This window comes from Antedon bifida, chromosome 7 (assembly GCF_963402885.1).
Source record: "Antedon bifida chromosome 7, ecAntBifi1.1, whole genome shotgun sequence".
Lineage (NCBI taxonomy): Eukaryota > Metazoa > Echinodermata > Crinoidea > Comatulida > Antedonidae > Antedon > Antedon bifida.
This window is the reverse complement of record NC_136232.1, coordinates 2744700-2766699: the sequence shown is the minus strand read 5'-3', so window position 1 is coordinate 2766699 and position 22000 is coordinate 2744700. Positions and strand designations below refer to the sequence as shown.

The 22000-nt window shown below is 35.0% G+C and overlaps 1 protein-coding gene across 1 annotated transcript; it reads right to left on the bottom strand.

Moving 5' to 3' along the window:
• Positions 1 to 76: 76 nt before the first annotated feature.
• LOC144848350 (MAM and LDL-receptor class A domain-containing protein 1-like) lies at positions 77 to 21965 on the bottom strand. Its single transcript, XM_078705069.1, has 42 exons — positions 21900 to 21965; positions 21411 to 21501; positions 21169 to 21306; positions 20488 to 20688; positions 19909 to 20199; positions 19218 to 19477; positions 16694 to 16832; positions 16041 to 16196; positions 15263 to 15516; positions 14841 to 14931; positions 14261 to 14661; positions 13745 to 13973; positions 12981 to 13249; positions 12508 to 12712; positions 11999 to 12136; positions 11456 to 11581; positions 11070 to 11200; positions 10869 to 10953; positions 10544 to 10663; positions 9888 to 10135; positions 9224 to 9644; positions 8710 to 8935; positions 8375 to 8546; positions 7943 to 8048; positions 7450 to 7596; positions 7046 to 7224; positions 6764 to 6932; positions 6507 to 6650; positions 6116 to 6381; positions 5693 to 5924; positions 5514 to 5600; positions 5139 to 5308; positions 4751 to 4877; positions 4066 to 4218; positions 3627 to 3883; positions 3312 to 3348; positions 2324 to 2815; positions 1784 to 2128; positions 1390 to 1506; positions 1010 to 1150; positions 454 to 710; positions 77 to 211 (listed from the first exon to the last, which is right to left on the bottom strand). The coding sequence occupies exons 1-42, from the start codon at positions 21906 to 21908 to the stop codon at positions 77 to 79; spliced, it is 7962 nt and encodes a 2653-aa protein (XP_078561195.1). The 5' UTR covers positions 21909 to 21965.
• Between the last annotated feature and the right edge of the window lie 35 nt (positions 21966 to 22000).

Here is a 22000-nt window from a genome sequence, read left to right as displayed (position 1 = left end):
CACACAACAACAAAAAAGTTTTAAAATAGTTCAAAAAAGTTTAAAGATATAAATAAATAAATAAAAGACACAGTTATCAGACCATCTCAGGATGTCCATCAATATAATAATGGCTTGCAAACTTACGTGGAAGCCCACATCTTGAGAATGTTATATCATCAATAGCAATATCACCAAGGGTATCAAAACTTCTCTGAGCTTGGATCCACACCTATGATAAGAAGTACGATATACAATTACTGAAGATCATGGTTAACAAACAAAAGAGCCTGGTATGCTATAATATTCTAAAAGTTGAAAACTATTTAAAAACCCAATTTTTTCTGGAGGTTTCTCCAAGAATAATACAATAAAATAGCAACACAATATGTGGATATATACCAAATTATCTTGAACCTAATATGGTAAAAAGAATAAACAAAATATTACTTTAAAATAAGCATATTAATTTACCCTGAAAGTTCCTGTTATTCTTCCTAGTGGAGCTGATGCTAGATTCCACCTATCACCTTGATCTCCAGTGATCTCCCATGGAACCAAGAGGTAGTATTGTTCATCTAGGTACACTCGCAGGGTACCTATTGGGTTACCTTTCATGTGGTACCAGAAATGTGCCTCACAACTGGCTGCAGAATTATGGTATATTGGTGTATACAGAGAGGCATATGCGGAGCTATCGCCATTTCCAGCAGCAACATACATATACCAACCTGGTGATGAATGAATGGGAAAATAGTTTAATCAATCATTTGTTCTATTTTCTTTCTCTTGAGTACTCTCATTAGCCCAAAGAAGGAATAGTGTTTTCCAAAACATAACCAGTTTGTTTATGGTTGTTTAACTTATCCTTTTGATTCAGCATTTTGCTTATTCTTTTGTATCTCAATTCAGCCACTCTAACTTGCCTTTGGATTTAATTAGTATAAATATATATTCTTTCATCTCTTTGCCAAATAACCTAAAAAATAACCATTCTACAACAACAATGCTTTAGCCAGTTACAGCTTACCTGCTGCAGATAGCAAAGTGTGATCATAAGCAGGTCCTGTGTTCTCTGTTGGTGTAGCCCCTCTGTATCTTTTCCAATAAAACTCACTGTCACTGTTCTGGGCCCAGTTGCACTCATCCACTTCAAATGTACAGCTGTGACCTATACACAATATTTCAGAAATGCCAATGCTAAATTATGAACTTTTAATAAATAATGATATCCAATCGGAAATTCACTTGACATCCATTATGACTATGCATAGGCCATCATCATGATTCCCAGATGCATATTTCTAACAAGGAATATGAAATCATAGTTGGATGCACTATTGGACGCAATTTTATAGTTCTGTTTATCTCAAAATCAAAAGTTGCTTATTATTTGAACAATAGACTTACCGCAGTCCACTTCATCAGCGCTGTTGGCACAATCATTAACAAAGTCACAAACTTGGTCGGATGGAATACATAAATCAGTTCCGTCATTGCAAACAAAGTCACAAGCAGATGGAGGATCTAAAAGACAAAATGACACAGTAAAAAGACAGAGTAAGATGAAGATAACATAAATCAATAATTTAACTACAGGACATCTATACTGGAATCATTGCAATAGAGAATACTAAGATTAAAACCTGTGTCTTTATGAGGAGAAAAAAAGAAGTTAAATAATCTTTATCTTTAGTAGTGTTGGATTGCATTGTAAAATTTAATTTAATTCACAAATTTACTGATTTCTTTCCACATCCAAATAGGATAGGAACTAATCAAACTATATCAAGAAAGTACATACTAGGGCAATCACCATCAATGAATACTATATCATCAATAGCTGCATCTCCTTCAAATCCTGAACCAATGATGACCTCAAATATAATTTCATAGTCTCCATTGACCCTTGGTAACGTGGCTTGACCAAGGCGCCAAACATCTCCCTTATTGCCCTCTGTTTTCCAGACAAGGGTGTATCCAGAGGACAATGGCCATTGGCGAACTTGCAATGTTCCCATCTGTTCTCCGTACATGTGGTACCAGAACTCAATGCATCGAGAGGATCTTCCAGAGTAGATGCCAGATACAAGCCATGCGTTGTCACCATTTGTTCGAGGAGAAGATGCCTCAGCATATAAGTATGTGCCTAAAACAGAAGAGGATAATGTCAAAATAGTGCAGGTTTTATGTTAATATTTGCACAGTTGTACAAAAAAAAACTTTTACTGGTCCAACAATAGTTGTCGGGTTACTGGAAGGAATTCAATGCCCTATTTTATTGTAATTTTTTTTAGCTGACTCACTCAATCAATCACTCAACCATTTAACAAATTTTACTAACCATAAGATGAGCCAAGAGTGTGATCTACTATTGGTCCTGTGCTTCCTGAGAGCGTTGACCCATGCATTCTCTCCCAGTCAAAGTCATCATACTTAGCCTCAGCATTCTTCCATGTACAAAGACTTCCAGTCTCAAAGTTACAATCACCAAACGGAAGACATTCACCATCCAATTTCACAATGTCATCAATGGCAATATCTCCTTCAAAGTTGTTACCCCGGATGGCTTCAAAGACAATCTGATAGTCATTGGAACTAATGACGGTTACTTCTACTACGTGCCATTCATCAATACCAGTCCATCCATCTGACCAGAGTGTTGTGTACGTGCCAGATACTCTTCGATAGACGTTGATGGTTCCAACATCCTGGCCGTACATGTGATACCAGAATTGTAGGCATTTGCCATCAGTTTTTGGGTAAACAGGACTGTCCAATCGAGCGACATCTCTAAATTGCCGTGGTGATGACATTTCGGCATACATATAGTGACCTGAAAAACACAAAAGTCAATCTATATTTCCTGCTCTTCACTTATGTAACAGAAGGAACAAACAAAAAAGAATCTATTTGAAAGATGTATAACAAACAAAATTCAACATACCATATTTGGTATAATAGGTGTGGTCAGTTGCGGGTCCTGTACCCTGACTGGGTGTTCCCCCTGAGTGCAATGTCCAATCAAAATCATCTGTTGAATCTTGTGTATAGCCACAATCTCCATTCTCAAAGTCACATCGTTCTAAAAATAGAAACAAATACAGTATGAGCAAAACTAATAAGTAAAAGCAAGATTAAATTCAATAATCGTAATATTACACAAAAACACAGTGGTAAATGAGTAGAACATTTATATTTAAGGCTAGAACAATGCTACAGTCTAATGTTGCTAATATTTAATTAACTAATATTAAATCAAATATACATATACATACCAGTTGCTGGACAATCGCCTGAGTTGAACCAGAAATCATCAACAGATATATCACCCTGCCAGCTGGCTCCACGTCTAGCTTGTACTACCAACTAAAGTAAGAAAGAACATAATTTTTTTAATTGTAGGAAAATATAATAATAGTCTATTTTGTGAGATCGCTATCTGTAGAGACTACATATATATGCCATAATTGGGAATAATGGAATATGTAGAGTCTATACAGGTAGGTATCCTCACTCATAGACTACTAACACCACTATTGGTTTGTGTAGATTCTGTATTCAGTATGTTTGTAAAGTGGCATTTTAATCACACAGTTTCAAAGTTTTTTTGATAGAAGTATATAAAAATATTTATCTGAACTTACATAAAAGACGCTAGGCTCAACAATGTGTATTTGCCCATAGTTCCACTGAGGTCCAAAGGATCCAGTATGTTGCCATAGAATAGTCTCAGAGCTGCCAATAACTTTGAAGATGGTCAGTTCATCCACATGAGGTCCATACATGTAGTACCAAAAGTTCATGCAGACACCAGCTGCACCATTACCAAAGGTTTGACTTAGAAGGCGTGCTGTGTCGTTAGGTTGACGTGGGTCGGATGTTTCAATGAATAGATAATAGCCTAACATTAAATTAAATGTTATATTTAATAGCCAAAAAGAAACATTTAAGATAAAACTTATAAACAGTGACCATTTTAAAAATCAATACTTGTTTATTGTTGGCTGTGGAATGTAAATCAAGTCACAAATTTCTGATTTTGATTTTTTGTGTGCATAAAAACCAGTTACAACCAGTTCTCACCAGATATATCTCCCTTGGTGTGATCATAAGTTGGACCGGTGCCAGCTGAAGATGTTTTACCAGTTCTTCTTATCCAATCAAAGTCATCCCCATTTTTCTCTTGAGCCCATTGGCAGATACCAGTCTCAAAGTCACAGTCATGATAGTCAGCAGCTAAATTTAATAAGAAAATTTGTTTAAACAAAACACTATTCATTTTTTTAATGATTGTCTTTAGTCTACTGTAAGATAATATTATACTATGATAAATAAAATAAAAACTTACAAAATCAAGTTTGCTGGACAGGATCACATCCCAAAGCAATATTAATGGTATGAAGATGACAATGATACTAGGATATCGATGATTTATGAACACATGCCTACTAACTGTATGAAAATAAATAACTATTATATCAACATTAAATACACAATTATCAATGTTGTCTAGTAACTTTTGCCTTTTCCATATATTTCCTTGCCTTTCAATTTCAGGATGGATCATACACAAATGTGTCCCCTGTATTCCATTGATATACATTTAGTGAACCTATGTGATCACCCCACATATGAAACCAGAAGGTAAGGCACTCATCGCTTTTACCGTCATCGTATACTGGACTTTCTAGACGTGCACGATCAAATTATGGGATTGTGTATGAAATGGTATGTGTAAAGCATGATAGTACAACTGTTGTTCACTTACGATATGTTGGTCGAACGGGTGTGGTTGGTGGAGCAATTGTTATAGCGCACAGACCATTTCTGATCTCAATATCATCCAATGCAATATCACTTTCATGGCTGGTACCACGCACACCTTCGAAAATTACCTGTAAATACAGAAACAAAACATTAACATTACATTAATAGATTTTTTTTAAATTAATTTTGCCAGTGCATACCGACATTGAACAACTACTATAACTATCTGATTCGATCTCAAACATTCCTGACGTGGTAATCAATTTTACTAAATTTTATAGAGCATATTAGACAGATATTCACATCTAATCTTTGGCAATATGGTCTGAATAATAATAATAATAATAATCTAATCTATTATCAAATAAAAGAAAAATAGATTTACTTACCCAGAATTCATCGGCTGACATCAATGTACTTTTAGAATTCACCCACAAATTGCCATAATTATCACTCCTTGACCAGATAAGTTTTGGTGAACTATCCAACGTCTGGGTGTATATGTTGAGTGCGCCAATACCAGTGCCGTACATGTGGAACCAAAAATTCAGGCAAGTTCCTGTATGATACAAAGTAAGAGTTACATATATTCTTTCACGATACACTGAACTAATAGATGTTTGTTTTAAACCACGAGACAGTTTTTGTTGGGGCAATATATGTTTCAACACTACTACCAACCCCTATTAGTGGACACTCTGTATGAATATTGCAATGCCAATAGCCTTAATAAGTATTTATCTTTCAAACTTGTTGTTATTTACCTGCAGATGGAGAGAGATGTTCACTCACTAACCAAGCTTTATCATTTACATATCTTGGACTTGATGTTTCAATAAAAACATAGAAACCTAGGAGAGAAAATAACATAAAATAATAACAACGACAAGGGCAGCAACAGTGAGAATTAACAAAAACCCTTCAGACTTGGACATCAGCTTACCTAAACCATTTCCAAGTGTGTGATCTGAAGTTGGTCCTGTGTAACTGCTTGGAGTACCACCAGTATCTCTTAGCCAATCAAAATCGTCATTAACAAAGTCGTTCGTCCAACCACACATGTCTGTTTCAAAGTCACAGAATCCATCTTGGGGACATGCTCCATCAAGTATCGCTATGTCATCAATTGCAATGTCACCCTCGAAACTTTCGCCAGTCACAGCTTCAAAGACAATCTGAGAAAAAGTTAAATTTACAATCCAAACATGTTAATGGTGTATGCACAGGGCTAAACAAACCAAACAACTATATGCTAGCACTACTAAAACCATTTTTTAATTTGTGTATATGTTTGTATTATCTTAAACTTTACCATGGCTTTAAGGAAATGGAGAAAGGATGCAAAGAAAATAGTAATGTAAAGTACCTTGTAAGTCTTTGTAGAGCCTACTATAGTAACCTTTGCCCTTCGCCACATATTTCCTTGATCCTCGTTTCTGCTCCAGGATGGATACACAAATGTGTCTCCTGTATTCCATTGATATACATTTAGTGAACCTATGTGATCACCCCACATATGAAACCAGAAGGTAAGGCACTCATCGCTTCTACCGTCATCGTATACTGGACTTTCTAGACGTGCACGATCATTTTCTATGCGTGGACTTGATGTTTCAACATATACGTAATGTCCTAAAATGAAACAAAAATGTCATCAAACACAGATTATCAGCCTATGGATTCACCATTTGAATGACACCTCAATTTATGCTCTCTTCTTCTGCCATGAATGTCCAATTTCACTTTTGGTGACTTACCTAATGGTGTACCATATGTATGGTCAACCTCTGGACCAGTACCAACGGATGGTGTACCATCAGAACCACGCTGCCAATCAAAACCAATAGTGTCATCTTTGGCATTAGTCCATTCACAGAAGTCAGCCTCAAAATCACAAACAGCTGAGAATCAAATAAAAATACAGTAGGTTAATACATTCTCAGTACTGTACCATAAAATATATTAGAGGTCAAAATTATACTGCGAAGAACTTTCGGCTATTTGGCTAACTTACATGATGCAGGACAATCTCCTGATAAATATGAGATGTCATCCAGAGCAATGTCACCTCCAAATGATTTGCCAACGAAGGCTTCGAAGATGATCTCGTAGTTCAATGCACTAGAAACAGTTTCGTGGGCTATTCGCCATTCATTTGCTTGTGTTCCCGTTTTTGTCCAAATCTACAAAATAAATATTAAGTTAAAATAATTTTATAATTTTTAATTATCCTAACATAATTCTCAAAGCTTTCACCACACACTCTACAACGAAATGACGTAACTAGCTTACTTACCAGATTTTTAACTCCAGCAATCTTTAGGTAAACATTTAGATTAGCAACATCTGGGCCAAACATATGATACCAAAACTCCAAACAGTAGTTGTTAGAAGTAGGTGCAAGATCTCCAGACTTTAGTATGGCAGAGTCTCCCCCAATCCTTGGTGATGATGTCTCAATGTACACATAGTAACCTAATAAAAGAAGAAAAAGTCTCTTAGGTATAAATGAATAGAAATGGTAACAACCATGAAATGGTATAGATGTGCGGCATATTATACAAATAATGAATTGTTGTGACAGTCAGAATTTTCCAGAAGATGGTTGCAACATGACAACAAAACGTTATACATTATCATACATAATTTATGCAAGTTTGGAAACACATGTCAAAGATACTACACAAAATGTATATTTACCTTTTCCAGTAGTGTGATCAAATTGTGGACCAGTGTTCACAGAGCCTGTGCTTCCCTTCTGAAGAGTCCAGTTGAAGTCATCAGTAAGATCTTGCTTCCATCCACAGATATTTCCATTCCCATTACCCTCAAATGTGCAGGTGAGATCTAATACAAGAAAAATGTAAGATTTATAAATAAATGAAAGAAATTTTGTTTAGATATAGTGGAATGTTATACAATCATCGAACAATAAAAACAAACTGAACTGAATTACCATGTGCCTCATCATCTGTTCCCTTTATAATACAGACCAACAGTAAAGCTCTGTCTACACTATCAAACTATAGTTTGACAAAAAAAGATGTGATGTGCCCAAATATGGTGGTGATATGCCTATGGTAGTGATATGACATCATCATGTCCATATATGGGCACATCACATGTTTTGTTAAAAAAATGTGAAAGTGTAGACAGAGCTTTACATGTTGTACAACCCATGTCTACTACTTACCTGACTGGAATCCAATACAGTTAGTGAATACTACATCATCAATGGCCATGTCAGTCAATGCATTAGAGTCTTGGAAATCAGAGCCTGGTGTTGCTTCAAATCGAATCTGAATAAAATAAAGGATAATATCAAGACACCAATTTAAATTTGATAATAATAGTGAAACACAAGTAAAGACTATAAATACTATAGTAATGATAGCAATTTTACTTTAATAATCACTTAATTTCATTAAACTATTGTGTTTTTTTAATACAGTCAACTCTCCCAATACTAGACTCTCTGGAAACTGTTTCTGTCTTAAAGGTGGTCCTTACCATTAAAAACACATTTGGAATGCTAACCTATCTGAAAAATCGGACACATTAGGGTATCTGGTATTAGGTGATTTGACTAAACACCATTTCACATATAAAACGCTTCATGACTTACCACATAATTGCCAGCAGTTCTTTGTCCAACAATTAAGGTGGCCGAGTTCCATTGGTTTCCTTGATCTCCAACCTTTGTGACCAGAGACTGTGGAAGTAGGCCCTCATAGACAACAGCAACCAATGTGCCAACGTTACTACCTCGCATGTGGTACCAAAAGTCCATTTCACACCTTTAAATAATGAAAGTAAGTAAAATTGAAATGCTCATATTATTTATTTAAAAAAAACAATTTAGGGCGATTTTTAAATATTTTTGGTAGTGTAGGAGGGACAAGCTATGACCCCAGAACACTGGAATACAGCTACTCCACCACACTAGACTAAAAAACTTACTTTGGTCCAACGTCACCCAAATCTGGGGCAAGCAAGATTGCAGTTGTTAAGAAAGAACCAGTTGTACTGTCAACATACATGTACCATCCAGCAGCAGTGCCCAATGTGTGATCATTGGGAGGGTTGTAGGGGCCAGTTGCCGAGTTGCTTGTGTGTCGTTCCCACTTGTAACGTCCATTGCTTAGACCAGTCCATCCACACTGACCAGATTCAAAGGTACAGGTGCCTTGGTAGAATAATTTTATTTCACATTAAAAAATGTTTACACATAATATTTTACGTAAGAAAAGTTAATTAACTAATATTACACTAGAACTCCTATTAAGGGACACCTTTGCATCCAATTTAAATATGTGTGTACTCAAATAGCCTGTAGTGTTAAAACACATTTCCCAATATTCATTTCATAGCAAAGTATCCTCTTAATAGTGGTGTCCCCTGAATATGGGTATCCCAATTAAGGATCTAATGTATTCATTTAAATGGTTTTTATATAGAGGTGTACAATATTTACCACATTCAGATTCATCAGAACCATCGGAACAATCATCAACACCATCACATTTCTTCTGCACATCAATACAAGTACCATCTGTACAAGCGAACAAACCGGTGCCACATGGTGGTGCTGTGGTTGCTGGTGTCGTGGGGCTACCTGTCGGTACGGTAGGCAAATTGTTGTCGGACCGTACACAATCAGTAGTAAATGATGTGTCGTCAATTGCTATATCTCCATAGATACCATCACCAACTGTTGATTCTATTATAACCTGGAAAGCCTGCGACTTTATAAAAACTATTTCACCACGTTCATAGTAGTCACCAAGGTTTCCTGACTTGGACCATTCTAAGGTCAAAGGTCCATTAATGGCAGTCCGGGTGTATACACTTAATGTTCCTATGTTTTGTCCATACATGTGGTAGTAAAATCGAAGCTATGGAAGGATAAATTATAAAATAATCAAAAAGTTGTAATATTTACACAATAAAATTACTGTGCTATTGTTATGTTGATATAAAGTTTTCGGTACACCACATATATATAATTCTAAAAAAAACTGTTAAGTTTCTAAACGTTTCGTATATACTTCAATCATCCTCAGGAGTGAGAATGTACTATTGTTATTGACATTGTTGTAATTATAAAGTTTCTTTTAGTAGTAACAAGAAGTCCATACCATACAGTTGCCGGAACTAGTGGCTCTGAAGTTCAGACTTCCTATCCTAGCCCGATCTCCCTGTTTTCGAGGTGATGAAGTTTCCAAGTAGAGATATCTACCAGATTCTAAGCCTGTAGTATGATCACGTGTAGGTCCTGTGTAATCGGTAGGTGTAATACCAGTGTACCCATACCAATCAAGTTCATCATTAAGCAGTTGCTGCCATGTACAAAAACCTTTTTCAAAGTCACACATATCGTAATTTGCTGCAAAAATAAACATTAATAATATCAAGTGGACGCATCTGAGATGATCTCAACCATATTGTAGTTGGCTGTATAGATCTGAGGTCAATATTCCTTCAGCCTTTTTATAGACAGAGCTGAGATGTACCCTCTTCCGAAAGATGTATTGGGATTTGTAAGTGCAAACTGGACCTCCATTCCTATCAAGTAAGACTTTCTACCACCAGAACTATTCTCAAGGTATGCCTGGAAGCTATGCCAGTTTCTACCACCAGAACTATTCTCAAGGTATGCCTGGAAGCTATGCCATAGTATAGCTGGCTATTTTTACAGCTCCATGCCTTAACCACTCAACTAAATAAAAATTGGTTAAAACAATATTGATTGTAAAATATTTCTGTAGGTGTTCAATGGCAATGGTAAACTTACAGCAAGAAGCTTCATCACTACGATCACCACAGTCATCAGTTAAATCACAAATACGATCATTATTGACACAGCTTCCACGGGCACATTGAGTTTGACCTGCTCCACAGTTGCTTTGAACGGCTGTTGAAACAAATAATTAGTAGTACTGTATTATAAAATCAACAGATAATTGATTATAATCCAAAAAGTAGTTTTCTATATCGTAAATGTAGAAGTATTTGTGTGTAGTGCAGCCTTTTTTACTGAGAGTAGTGTATGTGTAAACATTTTTATAAATTTTCCTTTTCCATTGTTTTGGATCTAATAGTGCGTACATGTAACTTACGTGGTAAATTGCAGTTCTTGAAACTCACATCGTCAATGGCAATATCACCAAGAGTGGTGTAAGATCGTCTAGCCTCAAATTGAATCTATAAATTTTAATAAAATATTGATTAACAAAAGATTTACATAAAAGGTGTAATATCTATTATGGAGTAAATGAAGTTTTTGGCCAATTCAAGTAGGATTTAATAAGAAGTCTTACCGTGAAAGTGGTTGATACTCTACCAATACCCAACTGCATGTTATTCCATTGGTCCCCTTCGTCTTCTGTGAGATATATCATTAAGGTTTTTGTGCTTCCACTTCGAAGGTATACTGCAAGATCTCCAATATCTAAAAATATAATTCATCTTTCAATTAGTAACATATACATAAAAGTTACAATGTACAAAAACGAACAGTCTATGAGTAAGATATCTACTCTACATATGCCATTAGGCCAATTCCCAAAAATATGAAAATATGGACACCCCTCGAAAATAAAATGGAATAGTCCAGGCACCGTATTAAGCATCTCCACCTCATGTTACAATATCATTATGCTGGTAAATTTTAACATGCAAATTAGCCATAGGAATAAATACTGACCTGAGCCATACATATGATACCAGAAGTCCAGCATACAGGTTGCATAAGCATCATTTAAGTCTGGAGATAGCAGGATAGCTTTAGAATAGCTGGAGCCTGTACTGGCATCAACATACATGAAGTGGCCTGTAGTCAAAATTTAAAAATCATAATAATTTATTCCAGGTATATTTATTGTCAAAAAAAAAAGGACGAACAATGCCACAAATAGCTGGAAGGCTGAAACCGTAACATTTTACAATACAAAAGTTAAAAGTACTAAAATGTATATGCAATTAAATAAAAAAACAACATTCAAACAAAAATACTACTACTGATCAGGGCTGGAATGGTTGACTTAATAATTAAGTATGCCAATTATAAACATAGGTATTTAGCTGTTTCAAGTGCTATAATCTACTACAGCATTGTCTCACAAAACTCTATTGAGTACAAGGTACCACTAAACCGAAGAATAACAATCAATTAAAAAAAATAATTACAAGCAGAAGCAGGCAGAAATTGATAATCTGTCATCGAATAAGATATTAAAATGGTACCTACCATTGGGACTTCCAAGTGTGTGATCTCTTGATGGTCCAGTATTGGCAGATGGAGTTGAACCTTGTCCCATGTCCCATTTGAATGTGCCTGTGTCAAGAGATCTCCAGCCACACTGTCCACCCTCAAATGTACAAGTACCTACAATAACAAAAGAAACACATTTTGTGTAGAGGTTGATGGAAGTTTTTTTCAACCAACAAAACTGAGCCATTTAAGATGTTGCCCAATATGCACCTGAAAATGTTATAATTACTGCAGCGATATGGCTATCTAAACTTCTTTACCTAAATTTCTAGGTATGTACAGTATATTGTGTCTCACTTACCACAATTCAATATCATCGCTACTATTATTACAATCATCAATAAAGTTGCAATTGATATTTTGTGTGCACTGTAACTTATTGCTTGTTAATTGGACATAAGCTGTTTCAGCTTTATGGGCAAATAACAAACAAGTAGTTACCAAAACTTCTCTAGGTATCCATATTGTTCATTATATTTACTTACCACAGTCAATTTCATCGCTACCATCATTACAATCATCAATAAAGTTACACACTAATGTTTTATCAGTAAGACAGTTCTTGTTTTTACACTGGAAAACACAGGGTGGTGGATCAGTAGGTGCTCCACATGTTCCGACATATAGTTGTGTGTCATCTAGAGCCAAATCACCAAGGTAACTTCTGCCAATTACTCCCTCAAACACAACCTACAGCAAACAAATTAATTATGATTTCATACAATGTAATATCATTAATGTTGTAAACCTGTGTAGGTCTCGCAATGTTATGCTATGGCATTAGGCAAGGGTCTAAAACCCATTGGTATATTTTTTTTACATCTTTTCTCACCATTTGCCAAGAGGGATGTTTTATTCATTAGGTTTTGAGGGCTGTATAGCTAGTGCGTTTATGCCTAGTCGTAGATGTAGCCACTGCATAATTATAAAAGCTAAAATATGAAAAAAGAAAGTCTACCTCAAACACAGTTGTTGTGCTCTTAACATCAACCAGTGCATGCTGCCAATAGTCACCCTGATCACCACTAAGTGTCCACTTAAGCTCCCAGCCTGATGGGTCAATGATGGCTGTTTGCAGGTAAACATTGAAAGTACCAGCATCTGCACCATACATGTGATACCAGAAGGACAAACAGAAATCCTGATTTGCTGGGAAAGATTCAGACACAAGCCATGCCTGTTCTCCTACCACTCGTGGGCTTGAAGCCTCAATGAATACATAGTAGCCTAAAGATAAACACATTAAATATGTACACATGTTACAATAAAGGTAAAGGTCCTGTATTCATTCTGAATGAATGAGCGGTTAACAGCTACTTGTAATAAGCCTAGGCATTATGTGGCAGGGTGGCCATTTCCTTTCTACACGCCACCTTATCCCCCCTAGTATTTTAACTTATTGACAGCTGAGTGGACTGAGTGACTTTTATACTACAACCCCTATTTGTTGGGTCCTGAAAGTATCTCTGTAATATGAGTTCCATTGTATCTCATATTTTGTTACTTCAAAGAAAATAAATATTGTTTAAATGGAGAGAAAAACAATTCTACATTTCATTCACTTAATCGCTTAATTTTTAAAACATAAAAAGAATTTATAATGGTAGTGAAAGAAGTGGTAATTACCATTATTATTACAGATTTATTAAAATTACAAAATGGCCTATTCAAAATCTGATTTCTTATTTTTCATGTTTTTGGGGGAAATGCAACAAATCTCACCAAAAGGTGTTCCAAGTGTGTGATCAGTTGTTGGTCCAGTTGTCACACTGCCAGTTGCCCCACTGTTTCTCAACCAATCAAAATCATCAAATGGTACATTAAAGTATGTGCACATGTCTGTCTCAAAGTCACATGTTCCTGGTTGATTGCAAACACCATTTTTTATGTAGATGTCATCGATGGCTATGTCACCTGACCAACCATTACCAACAATACCTTCAAACACAATCTACAATAACAATTGTCAAATGTTAAGATATATGATACACAAGAAACACAAGAAAACATTTAGGAACTACCTGATATTCCAGATTAGAGAGCAATTGTCTAATTATCAAAAATACGGAAATCTCTTGACTATACGACTTATTAAAATTAAACAACTCTGCTTGTACACTCTGAATTTTTTATTCAGATGACAAAGATATCTGATAGAGATCGAAACCTTCAAGTAAGTACTGCATTTTTTACACTATAGAAAATCTTCTATTCTATTTGAATTATAAACACACTTACTCTGTATGGGTATTGAGCCACTACACTAACTTCTGTCAACCTCCAAAAGTCTGGGCTGGCAACAGTTCGTGACCAGATTGGCGTTCCCTTATCACCTAACATTTCTGCGTAAACCTTCAATGCTCCCATATTATCTCCGGTCATGTGATACCAGAACCGCAGACACTGGCCGTATGTTGATGGGTATTCCAAAGATCTTATGAGTGCATTGTCACCAAATGTTCGAGGTGAAGAAGACTCGATGTACATGTAATGACCGGCAGACGTGCCATATGTGTGGTCATTGGATGGTCCAGTCCCACTGCTACCAGTTGAACCACTTGCAAGGGTCCAATCAAAATCATCCTTTTTATCTTGACTGTATCCACAGACATCATTACCATGTTCAAAATCACAAGTAGCTAAAAACAGTTTACAATTTATTATTTAGTCTATTTTGTGAGATACCTACTTGTATAGAATACGAATGCCATAATTCCCAATATGGATACCCCACAAAAGGAAAATTGAACAGTCCAGGCACCATAGTAATTTTTTGTTTGAGTATCTGTCCCTTGGACATAAAATATAAAAGACATACCTGGTGATGGGCAGTCACCATCAGTAAGGTAGATGTCATCTACTGAAATGTCACCCTGATAGCTAGTTCCAACTACTCCTTCAAACACAACCTGTAATTTTAATACATTTAATATATACATATGTATATGTTTCTCTATTTTGTATGTTACAATACATTAAAAGAAGTTAATTAATAAAGTCCCTAACTATCTAAAAATATTTTACTTATAAATTTGGGTACAACAATTTCAAACATTATTTTTGAACAACCGATTTCGTGTAGAATTATAATACTGTACCATTAAACAATAACTTAAAACGTAGATGTTTTCTCTGTAAATTATTATTTTTTATTGTTTTTTTTTCACATTTCTGAGGTTATTTATATGAAGCCCATAGATGAAGTTTGAATTTGGAAAAAAGAAGAAAAAGTAAACATACTGCAAATGAGCCATTCATGAAGACCTGTGCATACTTCCACTGAAAGCCCTGGTTACCCTGTCGCTGCCATTCAAGATCGAGGGCATTGGTGTTGGCGTCTTTCCTGTATATGTTCAACTTGTTGATGTTGGCACCATACATGTGATACCACCAAGTAACACACATGCCGTAGCTAGCGGTGTCAATGTTGACAGATATAAGCCTTGCTTTCTGGTTGTTGGCTTGACCACTTGTCTCAATGTAGATGTAATATCCTAGTCAACAAAGAAAGTTGCAATGTGTATAAGTACAGTAAATGATTATATATACATTATTAAATATTATTATTTGCACTGATGAAGGGCTAGTGTTGCTCGAAAGCTCTTCTAATTTTTCTGGCTGTTTTAATTTATCGTTTTGATTTAGCTTTTTGTTTATTTTGTATCTCCATTGCGATCCAGCCACTGATACCCACAGCAGTGTCATTTTTCAGTTATTTGCCTTTGGATTTATATATATATATATATATATATATATATTTAAATCCAAAGGCAAATTACTAAAAAAGATGGTAATGCTGTAGGTATCATTATTTCTATTGTTAATATATTAATCTTAGGCAATCCTACAACAAGACTTTTATCTTTTTTTGGAATCTGTCTTGCATTACTATATTCTTCCACTTTTCATTATAATATTCAGTTTTTAATTTAATTAAGTTGCTTCTCAATGTAATCCACAACCAACAAGCCCAACTAAAACTTTTACATTAAGAATTGTGTATTGCATAACATTTTACCATTGGGGCTGAGTGTAGTATGATCAAATCCTGGTCCAGTGTCTACCGATGATGTGGAACCACGCTGTCTTGTCCAATCAAAGTTATCGGTTGATTTATCTTGCTTCCAGTTGCTGCAAATATTGGCTTCAAATGTACAATCAAATATACCTGGAGCTAAAGGAGGAATAAACAAAGTAATAATAATGTTGCTTATTGTGTTCAAGGGAACTTAAGCTCTGTCTACACTATCAAACTTTATGTGACAAAACAAATGTGATGTGCCCCAATATGGACATGATGACGTCATATCACTACCATATTTGTGCACATCACACTTTTTTGTCAAACTAGTTTGATAGTAGACAGAGCTTTATTCAAAATGCCACATTTATGGAGACTATTGAATATTATAAAAATGATTTTTGCATACGGTTTCCATGGTCAATGAGCTCTTAGGCATTGCAGTAAAAACATACATTTGAATACTACAGTATTCACAGTATTTTGAAGAAAAAAGGTAATATGATTATTTAACTAAAAAAACAATTTAAATAGCAATGCTATAACTTGCTATTTGTTGATATAGTTTGAATGAATAAGGCTTCATTTATTTCTCCATTTTCTCAATAATGGAAATCTATTTGCAACAATGTCTACCAATGTCTACGTACTGTGAGTTGGTATTGGTGCCTGAGTGGGAGCTCTAGTAGTTGGTATAATAAGACTATCGCAAGTTCCAATTTCCATGTCTATGTCATCTAAAGCAATATCGCCTGTGAAAGAGCCAGCATAGGTGGCTTCAAATACAATCTGTTTCAACAAAATTAGCATACAATAATTTTAACCTTAGAATTTTGTTCTGAGGCTACACTTACGAAAACCATTTCCCTGGACAGTCGCCAAGCAAAAGCAAGTAGCTAGGAAAATACTGTAGAAAAAAATCACCTGAATAAAACTATTAACTATATATGTACACAAACTAACAGTGGTTTTTTTTCTGGTTTATGAGTGAGATACCTATCTGTATTGCAATTGTAGTGATTATACAGGTAGGGTTCTCACGAAATTGACTTCTACTCTAATAGTCAGGTGGCTTAGCGACTAAAACGTTACACGGTGGACAAAAGCACCAAATTTGGCATGAGGCTTCTTTTAGGCGTACTAATTGATTTTTGCCTAGGAGCCACCCAATCAGCTTCCGATTTTCCAAGATGGCGGCCAAAATCCAAAATGGCTGCCAGTAAATTGGTATATCGTATATCTCTGGCTGTAAAAGTTACAAATAGACAAATAATGTACTGAATCGAGAATTTCTGAGGTCAGTAAAACCGATTCAGGAAATATTATATAAAGTGAGTTCCAAGATGGCGCCCAAAAATAAAAATGGTAGCCATTGAAATTGAAATACATATAATCGTATACAAAGTCACAAATAGCCCATTCCTAATGTATTTTAGTCTACAAATCAGAAGGAAAGTGCAAGCATTGCATTTTATGAATTTTTTAACCATGCTAGTTATAAAAACCCATGTTATCAAATTTCTGAAGTTTTTCCTTGACCTTTGACCTCAATTTGAATATTTTAATCCAATTGAAAACAAAATAACCATATCTCCACAACGCTTACATTAAATTAAATAATTTTAGTGTCAAATTATTTGGAAGATGCATATTAATATTCGTCCTAATGGAAACATTTGTCAAAAAATGACCGGATGTATGATTTTTGGTATTTTTGACCTTTGACCTACATGTCATATAACTTGGTAACTAACAGTTGGACAAACCTTAAATAGGTCTCAAATTAATCACAAGATGGATGTTTCTATTCAGTCTAATACAAACTTTTCCAAGAAAATTACCCAGATTCTTGTTATTGACCTTTGACCTGTACTGGTAGTACACATTTCTATATCTCGAAAACTAGTGGTCGTAAAAGTTTTTTTATGAGAAATTGTTGGAAAAATATATATTTATATGTTTTAATATAAAACAGATTCTATGAAAATGTAAAAGAATCCTATTTATGATAACTAAATTTGTAATTTGTTAACATCCAATAGTATTTGTTATGTATTAAAATGTGTTATATTTGCTGATTTTATGCACTTAACGTAAATTTATCTGAACTATGGATATTTAATGTAAAATTTGTTTTCTCAATATAAAGAAAATGTAATTATCTATCAAATAAGACCATTTAAAAAATATTCTGACAAAAACTTAGTTAGTTACAGGTAAAAAAGTGTACTTTTACTTATGTGAACAGCGCCCTCAATCTTTATTTTCCCAAAAATACCACATTTTATGTGGTTTCAGAAACTGAACTGGTTATAACTTTTTTTTATAGATTTTTTTACAGTTACTTGTAATTTACATACCACCTCTACCATTTACTACAGCTACTTCATTTACATATTACGTCTGCCGTCCACAGATACTGTATGTGATTTCCTAGTTTACTGGCAGCCATTTTGGATTTTTCCACCATCTTTGCAACGAGTGACCTATATTATGTACCATGTCTAAAATATGTTTCAATGACCATGATTAGGCCTACTCCATGTTTTCCAACTTCGTTTGATACCTATATGCGATTTCTGCAACCACAATGATATTCCAGTTTAGGCTACTGGCAGCCATGTTGGATTTTGGCCACCATTTTAACAACAAATGACCCATGTCATGAAACATGTCTAAAATATGTTTCAATGACCATGAATACTTATGTTTTGATAGTTCATTTGCCTATATGTGACTTCTGCAACAAATGAAATGTGATTTTCCAATTTATTGGCGGCCATTTTGGATTTTGGCCGCCATCTTGAAAAATAAATTACGACCAGAGTGGCTCCTAGACAAAAATCAATTGGTAGGTCCCAACGAAGCTCCATGCCAAATTTGGCGCTTTTGTCCACCGTGTAACGATTTTCTCATTTTTTGTTGTTAAGCCACCTGACTATAAATCAAAAGCAATGTTGGTAGTCTATGACAATTTCTTTTCATTAGAACTAATTAACTCTCTTCCAATGCTGATTTTTATGCAACGAAATGCGAAAGGAATATATGGATGATGTTATGTGTGGGATTGTTCCATTTTCTTTTTGAGGGGTGTCCATATTTTTTTGAATAATGACAATTGTAGTGTCCATACAGGTAGGAATCTCATGAAATAGACATAATTATACACTGTACCTGAAATTCCCTTGGGCTGATAACTTCCAAGTTTCCATGTATCCATACATTGCCTTGATCACCGGAGCGTGTCCAGAGCAGCGTTTTCAAACGGGAATCATCCTCAGAATACACGTTAAGTGAGCCGATAGTTGCACCGTACATGTGATACCAGAAATCAACGCAAGATACAGCTGTAGGGTCAAGATGTTGACTCAGCAGCTGAGCATTGTCTCCGATCGTCATGCCACTGAGTGATGTCTCAAAAAACACATAGAATCCTTTAAAAAATGTGATATTATTAGACAAATTAAGGTATGGACAACTAGTTGTTTGTCTGAGCAACAGTTACTTAATGAGAGATAAGATTTTTGCAACATTTCTGTACATTATTATTATTGCGGACTATTTTCTTAATTTATGTACTTTATCTCCATTAGTATAACCCTATTCAGGGGACATCGATATAGAAGGAATGGTTCCAATGAAATGAACAAGACAAAATATATGTTTTAACACTATGACCCTATTCAGGGGACACCCTATTAAAGGGACACTTTATTTAATCTTGAAGGATTCTACTGTATTACTGTTCATTCATCTTACTATTCAATTTATGAACAATGTGTATATATTATGTGTATAGATGAGTGAGTAAACTAAATAATCTTATGAATATAATATTTATTACTGTTTAACAGTATAGATATACCTTGGTCTGTATTAGTGGTATGATCCGTTGTTGGTCCTGTATAAGTGCTTGGTGTATTACCATTGGCACGCAGCCAGTCCCAGTCATCAAAGTTATCATTTGTCCAAGCACACATATCCGATTCAAAATCACAAAAGCCTGGGCGTCCACAGGAGCCAGTGGTAATCTCAACATCATCAATGGCAATATCGCCCTGGTAGTCTATGCCTACCACACCTTCAATAATTATCTGATATTGATGTGCAGCCGACACAGATATTTGAGCAAAGCGCCACAGATCATTTAAGTCACCTAAAAACAAAAATAATAATAGTAATAAACTAGAGGATTTGAAAAATGTGGCCTGTAGGCTGTTCATAAACAAACCCACCAACAAACAGCAGAGAAAACATTACTGTACCTCCAATGTAGACGTAATGATAATTAATAAATGGACATTTTCTTTCAGTGCTTACATAATCAAGCTTAGATATTTATAAGTCTACTCAAGTGTGTTCACTCAAAAACAAGATAAGAATGTTCTGTATTTTGTGTGATACTTAGAAACTTAAATAACAACTAGGTAAATTTGATTCACACCTGACTTGGTCCAAAGCGGAGCACTCTCAATATTGGTGACAAGATCTATAGAGTACACGGTCATGGTACCAATACCACTACCATACATATGGTACCACATCTGAAGACATTCTCCTTGCGTGTCAGGATAAGTGGGACTGAGTATGCGTGCAATATCACCAGCTACACGAGGAGAAGATGTCTCAATGTATCCAAAGTATCCTGGAACAAAAATAATAATAAAATAATGAATATTTCAAATTATTTTGACAGCATTTGTATATTGGTGTATTATACTGTTATACTGTTCGTTGTGTGTTTATTAGTTAATGTACATCAACAAATATAGCTATCTTAAGCCTGTTTTCCACTAGGCCAATTTATTTGCGTTATTCAAAAGAGTTGACTAATGCCTACATACATCTGTGACATGAAAAATACACAACCAGTCAGAATTCAGATGTATTCGTTTCGCGCAAATATGTTCGCTAATGGAAAATAGGCTTCACCTGTTACTTCGCTATGACAGCATTTGCATATTGATGGATAGCTATCTTATACTGCATTTTGTGTGTTAATTTGTTGGTGTACATCGCAATGTCAAAGAGCTATTAAACATAGTAATAACCTCTAAAATGAAGCAATCGCAATTTTATAAAACAATTGTTACAAGTACTATAATAATAAATTTAGATTTCCTACCTGCTGATGTTCCAGTTGAGTGATCAACTGTTGGCCCTGTTCCAGCAGATGGTGTACCGCCTTTACCACGTGACCAATCAAAATCATCTGATTTCTCTTGTGTCCATTCACAGAAGTCCAACTCAAAATCGCACTCGCCTAAACATTATTTTAAAAGCTATAGTTAGCAAAAATGAATCTTCTAAAATGTATGTCTTGATACATCTATGTGTTTTAAAAATAATGTTTAAGCATGTACTTACGAATAGCTGTGCAAGGTCCGGTAAACTGGGCAACATCATCAATAGCAATATCACCTGCATAGCTCACACCAATCTTGCCTTCAAATATCAACTATCATAAATATTTAAAATAGGCTTTAGTTAGTATTTGGTATACAATAGGATGTTAAGTTACATGTATCTTACTGAACAGAAAACATTTTGAAGATGCCATCAGAGTTCTATAAAAGTCATATGGTAATTATAATACTGTATGGGAAATGGTTATATTCTGATTCATCTCAGGCAGAATTTGACAAATGAGATAATCTCACATCTATCTAAACTCTTATTATACTATTCATCTGGATTGGATTATTTTCCCAAAGGATATCTTTTTTGAAGTATTGAAATATGTTGGTTTTATTGGATATATCATATCATATGCTTCCATACAACAGTTTACATACAGAAGTATTCATGTTTTTCTTTTGTTATTTGTTAACTGGCAATATGTTTTAAGCAACTTACACTCCACATATCATCACTATCAATGGACTTCTCAGCCTTGTGCCAGACATTACCCTGTGTACCAAACTTTGTAAATACCAGCTGATCATTGGATCCACTTC

Coding starts and splice junctions, on each gene's coding strand:
- LOC144848350 (XM_078705069.1), bottom strand. Junction 20,200..20,487: donor TCCGCTTTGGACCAAGTCAG/GTGTGAATCAAA, acceptor TTTTGTTTTTAG/GTGACTTAAATGATCTGTGG. Junction 6,382..6,506: donor TACATATGGTACACCATTAG/GTAAGTCACCAA, acceptor GTTTCATTTTAG/GACATTACGTATATGTTGAA.